The sequence below is a fragment of the Caloenas nicobarica genome, chromosome 3, assembly GCF_036013445.1.
Source record: "Caloenas nicobarica isolate bCalNic1 chromosome 3, bCalNic1.hap1, whole genome shotgun sequence".
NCBI lineage: Eukaryota > Metazoa > Chordata > Aves > Columbiformes > Columbidae > Caloenas > Caloenas nicobarica.
Genome location: NC_088247.1, coordinates 63,956,897 through 63,964,689, shown reverse-complemented (window position 1 = coordinate 63,964,689; position 7,793 = coordinate 63,956,897). Strand labels below are relative to the sequence as shown.

The following is a 7,793-nucleotide window of genomic DNA, read 5'->3' as shown; positions in this document are numbered from 1 at the left end:
GGAGAACATGAAGGAATCCAAAGATAAACTAGAAAAGATACCACAGGAAGAGGTCAAAGGTATTTAAGGATTCCTTTTGAGAAGCAAAGTGACATCTAAAGAGGTGAACGTAAAAGAAGACATAGACAAAGTAGGTCAACAATGAATGTAAAAGAAATATGAAGAGGCTCCTATTGTGATATCAAAGTGCTTTTGTAAGAGTAATGTGAAGAGTCAGTTGAAAGAATGATACTACAGAAGTCACAGTGTTTTTTATCAGCCTGTAACTTAATACAGTCATCAAGGTACATAAATGAAAATATTAAAAAAATATGCACTTCCTGTTTTCACAATAGTTTTGATATTTTGGGACGAAATGTAACAGCTGTGGTTAATGGCTCTGGAAACTAAAGTTCTGTTTCCACACAACAGCAGTAAAGTATACATCCTTGCCAGGTGGAGAGAGGTTAATTCAGTTGCTCGCTCATTTTTAACTGTTCTGATCAGATTGCCAAAGAAATTTCCATTTGTGGTGGTGATTTTGGAAAGTTAGTATTTGCTGATTAAACCGAATTATTTCACAAAGGCTGTCCAACGGCCACTAGGGTCTGATGTAAAAAAAATACGCAATTTGGTCATCAGGAAAGACGGGAGAAGCGTCAGCGTGGGCTACAATGATGCTGGAAGACACATATTTTAAAGTACGTGCCTGCCACCCATGATTTGCAGCACAAACGCAAAGTGTCATCTACTGAAGCCAGGCAGCTTCAGCACAGGCTTCTCCCGAAGCCATTCTGATGGTCAAGGAAATATTTCCTTGACAGGCTTTGGGGCACCTCTCTACCCTGGAAGCCACCATGTACCGGCAGGCTGGAAGGAGCTGCAGAGCAAGGGGTGTTACACCCTCTCCTTCTCGGGAAGGGAAGCTGCACCTGTGGTTGGAAGCGCCAAACCACCAGGATGCGGACGCCACTCCTGAAGCAGCCCATGGCTGCAGATCCAAGACTCGGGCCTGGGTCAGGCTGCAGGCCCAGCGGAGCCTCCGGGCCGCTTTGGGGCAGCGCTGCGGGAGAAGCGCCCGGGCTGTCCCCGCTGAGGAGGCCGGTAACGCACCGCGCAGGGCCGAGCGGGCTGGAGGAGCACGGCGGGACGCTGGCCAAGGCAGAGGTCTGGTACTTGGTTTTGTTCAAACCCCTAAAATCCAGGTGACGACTTGTGACCGGGCAGCCACACCGAACGGCACCCGCGGGGATGAGACCCCCAGCAGCTGGCGCGCTTGTCCCTCACCCAGCGGAGGGGAAGGACGTGGCGCTGCCGCCTCAGCCGGACACGGCGCAGAGCCGGAGGCGTCCACCTGCGGGCGGTAGGGACAAGTTACGTTCTGGCCGGAGGGCGGCGGGCTCCGGCGGGGCGGAGAGAGCCCGACCCCGCCTTGCGGCCCGGCCGCGCTCCTGCACCTGTGTCCCGCGGCCTCCCCCGCCAGCGCCGCGACCCCCGCCCTGAGCCGCTTCCTCCCCCCGCCCGCCGCCGCCATGTCGCGGCCGCGTGCCGCGCTGCTGCTGCCGCTGCTGCTGCCGGGGCTGCCCGGGCTCCTGCCAGCGCGGCCGCCGAGCGGCGGCGGGCAGCCCCGCTACGAGCCGACCTGGGGCTCGCTGGACGCCCGGCCGCTGCCCACCTGGTTTGACGAAGCGAAGTTTGGAGTGTTCATCCACTGGGGCGTGTTCTCGGTGCCCAGCTTCGGCAGCGAGTGGTTCTGGTGAGCTCCCCGGCCGGGCCCCGGCTCCTGCCCGGCCCGCGGGCCTCCCCGGCGGCGGCGCCCCCGCACAGGCCCCTCAGGCCCCGGGGGCGGCGGGGAGGGTCGCACCGAAAGAGCTGCTGCCTGTGGGTCGTACCGGCCGTCTGAGGGTGCGCCTGGAGAGCAGCTCGTCGGGCGGGTGGCGTTGGGTTTGGTGTGTGCCCCCGGAGTCACGGTTAGGTTTACAGCCCCCCCGCAGACTGGAGCTGGAGTGTGCAGGTAGAGGTTTATTTCCACCTGAGGCTGGTCCGTGAGACCAGGGACTGTGGCACCATTTGTGAAGGAAGCGGAGTTGGATGTGCTTCTGGTACGTCTGCCCATCTGTCTGCCCGGCCCCAGAACTCTTGAATGTGTTGGCTAACGTGAACCAAGTGAAGCAGAGAGCTTGTGGAGCTGAAAGATCAGCTTTCCACAGCGCTAGTGACAGGATGGCTGAGCGGCACAGGGACACAGCGGTGGGACTCCCCCAGGAGTACTTTCCACGTGGAAGAGCCTGAAGTTCTGATCCTTCAAATGGTGTTAATTCAAAGGCTGAATTAAACCTTTGGTTTGTGAGTGTTCACTGATTGGGGCCCTTTGGCTGTAAGCATTTTTTTTCTCTCTTTTTTTTCCATGCTCTACCAAATACTTCCTGTGTGACCCAAAGTGAGTCACATTGTCATTTACAATATGAAAATAACAGCAGCTCTGTGGCAGAGCTATGGTAAAGCTTAAATGCGATGTTTGTAAAAGAAACAGTGATATAAACAAACCACAGTTTTCTAAAGGCAATATTTAGCCTATTCTTTTCAGAATTATGTTCAAGTGTTTCAGGAGTTGGTTTTTGTTTTTAATGTGGACTCCATTTACTAATTAATGACTTTTGGGACTGGGGCAGGAGGGAAGCTGGCTTTGGGTTCAGGCCTTACTGAGTGCTGTGCTCTGATAGTGGTATACAGATTCAGGCTCGAGCGTTTTTTTGTTGTTCTAAAAACACACTGAAATACTCTACTGTAGTTGATGATGTTGGTTTTTATGTCCTTGTTGCCTCCTATCCTTACACACATATGAGTGTGAAGCTACTTCAGGGCCGTCTGGCAGCACGTGCAGTCAGATGACTGAGGTCCTGTGTTAGCAGCTTCAAATGGAAGGTAACAAACTCTGGTATCAGCAAGCCTGTCCTCCTTCCCCTTTTTTTTTTTTTTTACGCAATTACATACTTTAAAGTCAGATCTGCCTTTTTTTTTCTCTAGGTTCTTCCATGGAGGGAGGCTGTCTCAGCCTCTTCTGTGTGTTTTTGTTTTGTTTTTTGTGTGTTTGTTTTTGTGGGTTTTTGTTTGGTTTTGTTTGGTTGTGGGGTTTTTTGTTTGGTTTTGTTTTTTCTCCACTGGCTGCTGGAGACTCTGTTTGTTTATGCTGAAGTCTGTTTGGGGAAGTTACTGTGGTCTTACAGATCTGAGGTCAGGGTCCAGCTCAGGACATGAGAGAGAAACATATTTCAAATGTTCAGATTCTGACCTGTTTTATTCCTTCACTTTCAATTTGTTTTCATTTATGTCTACATTTGCCAATGGGATTTTTGCCACTTGGCTTCGTTCATAGAAAGGTGAATGCTTTCAGATCCTTTTCCCCTAAATGTTAGAAGTCACAACGTATGTTGTTGTTAGAAGGCCTCCAGCAATAGGGTGGTGGTTTATGCAGTAAGGACTGTTGTGTGCAGTTTCTGGAGCTCCTCTTTCATTGCTAGGTAGGGGAGGGATGGAGCAGGTTGAAAATAAATAGTGCTCTGTTGGTGATTTATGATCTCTGCCCATGACGAGGGTGATAGGCCATCCTCAGACCACAGAGCAGAGCTCCAAGCCTTGCTGCGGACTAGGCCAGTTGGAATAGTGATGATACTGGATCAGGAACTGATGTAATGGGAAACACAGGACAGACACTGTCCCTGCATTTGCTAGGCGGGATGCAAAAAGAGGTGATCAGTTTATATTTTCCCTCCTGGTTCCTAAATCTGTGTGCACCAAGTGCACAGCGGACCAAAGTGGATGTGTACCTGTGCTCTGGAGCCTGTGAGGGGGCTGCATTTGCAAGTGTGGGGGGTTCTTGCAGAGGCAGGCAGTTGTTGGAGGACATGCCATCCCTTCTAGTAGGATGCCTTTGCTTTAGAGCCGTGTGTGTGCAGCAGCTGCAGAGCTCTGCAGTCACAGCTCTCTCCGGCTCTGGGACCATGGGCGTCTGCTCACACATCAGGTCACTCGACTGCATTTGGCATAGAGGACTCTGCACCAGCCGAGAGGTAAAGCTGCTGGCCTGTGTATTTGTGGATTGCAGGAGTAGCAGTGGTGGGGCAGAGCAGAGGTGCCTTATGGCTGATACGTGACACTTAAGGAGGGTGAGTTACTAGTCCAGAAAAATGTGCGTTCCTTGTGCCACTTGAGCTGCTTACCATGGACCGTGTACCTGCGCTCTCTAGTAGCGCGTCAGGATTTGGATACTGAATAAACCTGCCCGGTGTAGTTGCTTTGTGATACTGCTCCAGATGAAATCCTGGGATCATTCCAAAGTGGAGTGCTTGAAAGTAGTAGAGCATGCGGAAAGAGGACAGAGAAAAGGAAATATCTGATAATTAATACTGTTATGTTCTGAAGCAGTTTTACCCCGTTGCCAGTGTCATGTACTTCCAGTGTGTGTGCCTCTCATTGTGAACACAAATAAGAGCTGATGATTTACATGCTCTTTTCTTTGTCTAAAAATTAATCAGCAGACATGTTTTTGCTCTGTATTTTGTCAGGTGGTACTGGCAGAAGGAAAAGAGAGCGCCCTATGTGAAATTTATGGAGGCAAATTACCCACCTGGGTTCAGTTATGAAGATTTTGGGCCACTGTTTACAGCAGAGTTCTTTGATCCCAACCAGTGGGCAGATATTCTGAAGGCTTCAGGTGCAAAATATGTTGTCTTAACTTCAAAACATCATGAAGGTAAGTGGAAAGTTTGTGAATGTTAGTAATTGATGCATTTCTGTCAACAGAAGAAAAATCCAGGTGACTTTCCTGCCTGTTAAGAGAGGCAGAGAAAGCCAGGCAGCCTTATCCGCCCCAGCCCAGCCAAAGAGGAAACAAACCACCCAAGAAATGTGGGTGTATTTTTCTGACTCTTACACAAATGCCATGGCCACGAAGCTTGCATATGAGGAGAAATAGATTGTGCCATTGTTCTCTTGCTGCAGGTAAGAGCCTGAAGCGGTGAGGGCAGCAGAGGTTCCTGCAGTAGCCATAGTTTGTTTTTTATTGTGCAGCTTATTGCTCAAGGAGCTGCAGAATTGAATTCTGCAGTGCGCTTCATATGTGGAGAGCTGCTCTGTACAGGCAGTTAAGAAACTCTGTGGGTTTTTCCAAGGAATTTAGGAGTGCCTTCCAAGGAGTCAGCTTCAGAGTTAGGAACGTACACAGCTTATGGCTCTTCCCAATGCAGTGCACAGAAGCAAAAAACTTGATTTAGGTCTGTAACTTTACAGTCATGATTGATTTTTGGTACTGTAATTGTAAGGTACTTTGCAGAGGAAAGTAAAGGAGAAGAAAGTGTTTGGAAGGAAACATGGTAGCAAAGAAGGTATAAAATACTAAGATGCAATGTGACAGTACATCTAGTGAGTGTTGTTGGTGTTTGGGGAGTTATGGGTTCAAGACTAGCAGCTGGTAACTTCTGAATTTTAATCTTTGCTCTAACACATAAAATTCTGATGATACCTGTGGTGCAATTCCCAATGGCTTCAAAAGAACCATGATTTATGTAGTCTGTCCTGTAGCCTTGGGCATGAATTTTTATCTTGTTTGTCTAGTCGATACAATTACATGTATCCAGTTCACAAAAATATTGCAAAATTTATTAGGCCATTGTATAAAGGATTGTATAAATTGTACCAAGGAGTTTAAAGTTGAGAGTAGAACTCCTCTGGCTGTGGTCTAAGTCTGCAGTGCAGTAGTACATTTAAGTGCTCGTGCTGGATTGCTGGATGTCTGAAACATTAAAACCTTTCTGATATTTAATGCTGATATTTTAAAAGCTGTTTCAGGTGTTTTTGCACTCTGCTTATATACATGTACCGAGTAGTTGATTGAGCTTTTATAAATGTCAAGACAAATGAAAAGTGAACATTTACATAAGACCTAAACAGAAAGAAGAATAGTCTTTGAATGCAAATAATAGCTTGTGCATTCTGCAACTGAGAAACATATTTTTTCTTCGAGTTCTTGAATGTGTATTGGCAGTTCATGTTTGATACATTCAGTGAAAACGTACGTGCCTCAAAAGGTGCTGTCTTTTTACTTCATTTCCTTGGGACATATGAATGGAGTAAATAATCAAGGAGAAGGAATAGTTATCCTGAGCAGCACAGAACTGGAAAATTGAATGTTTTATGTGTATAAAAATATAAATGCATATGTGTATGTATCGGTGTTCTGATGTTATGACTACTGGCATGGTGCATAAACAGATTATAGGCATGCTTTATACCACGATAACAGCATATTGCATATATGATTTTTGTTATTTTATATTTTTTATTGCAAGACACTTGCAGACTACTTTCCAGATGGAGGAACTATAAGTTCCCCTATTATTCTTCCCTTTCTTATGCTGTGTTTTTTTTCTTTTCAGGCTTTACTTTGTGGGGGTCCAAATATTCTTGGAACTGGAATGCTGTTGATGAGGGACCGAAACGAGATCTTGTGGCTGAGCTTGCAACATCTGTTAGAAACAGGACTGACTTGCGCTTTGGGTTATATCACTCCCTGTTCGAATGGTTCAATCCTCTCTTTCTTGAGGATGCCACCAATGTCTTTAAGACAAGAAAGTTTCCAGCCAGTAAATCGTTACCAGAACTCTATGAAATTGTGACCAAGTACCAGCCAGAAATAATTTGGTCTGATGGGGATGGAAATGCACCAGATACTTATTGGAACAGCACTGGTTTCTTGGCTTGGCTGTATAATGACAGGTACATAATGATGCTGGTTTAGCTCCTTATCTGAAATTCTGTATCTAGTTTGTCTCATTTTTGTATATTTTGTGGAACCTGTTACTTCTACTCATGAGGACTTACCTAAAAATTAATTTTATTGAAATACAGAATCCAGGTCTTTCCTAGAACTGTCAAAGCTTTCTTCAGAAAAAGGCTGTTTCATACTTTTTTAAAACCACATTTTCAAATTAATCAGTTAAGATAATATTGGCTATTTTGCCTAATCATATTCTTCCTTAAGTATTGTCTACTGCACAGACAAAGAGGATAGCAGGATAATTTGAGAACATGGTACATTGTTGTCATCGCAGGCTGAACATCTGGCAGTGGATGTGAAATGCAGGCTGGTTTCTGGCAGACTGACCTCCTGTCAAAGTCTGCAGCAAATTTCCCTAAGAAATGCCCATCTGGAGCTTTTACTAGCAAAGGATGACAATAGGATTCCTTAAATTGCACTTAATCTAATGGTAGTAAATTAATAGTACAGAAGTCATCCTAAATATCAGTTTCTGTGAGGGATGTATGTTGGAAGGGACTACTCTGGCTGTGACTGTGTTTTTTGTAGAATACAAAGCATAAAATTTCTCTGTTTCCAGTCCAGTCCGGGACACAGTTGTGACCAATGACCGCTGGGGAGCTGGCAGCATCTGTACGCACGGTGGCTTCTACACCTGCAGTGACCGGTACAACCCCGGCCACCTCCTACCTCACAAGTGGGAGAACTGCATGACTATTGACAAGAGGTCATGGGGGTACAGGAGGAACGCACAGCTTGATGATTACCTCACAATCGAGGACTTGGTGAAGGTACAGTGGGACAAAGGAGTTGCCTGCAACTTCTGATTCTCGCTCTTGATTATTACACTATATAACATTTCAATTATTTTTATTAAAAATATTATTTTAGTTGAATAATGAATCAATGAAATAATAAATAACTTTGCTCGTTTGCAGCCTAACACTGGCAGGATGGAGTATCCATGTAGTTCTTACTGATTTCATAGAAGAGACTAAGA

At 46.2% G+C, this 7,793-nt stretch overlaps 1 protein-coding gene across 4 annotated transcripts in view; it reads left to right on the top strand.

Annotated features, from left to right (window-relative positions):
- Positions 1-1,511: 1,511 nt before the first annotated feature.
- Positions 1,512-7,793, top strand: part of FUCA2 (alpha-L-fucosidase 2) — a 26,085-nt gene continuing 19,803 nt past the window's right edge. For all 4 annotated transcript variants that reach the window (XM_065630467.1, XM_065630468.1, XM_065630466.1 and 1 more), the window contains exons 1-4: positions 1,512-1,735; positions 4,545-4,732; positions 6,414-6,753; positions 7,374-7,584. In XM_065630467.1, coding sequence (XP_065486539.1) covers positions 1,512-1,735; positions 4,545-4,732; positions 6,414-6,753; positions 7,374-7,584 — 963 coding nt within the window. The remainder of the gene's footprint in view (positions 1,736-4,544; positions 4,733-6,413; positions 6,754-7,373; positions 7,585-7,793) is intronic.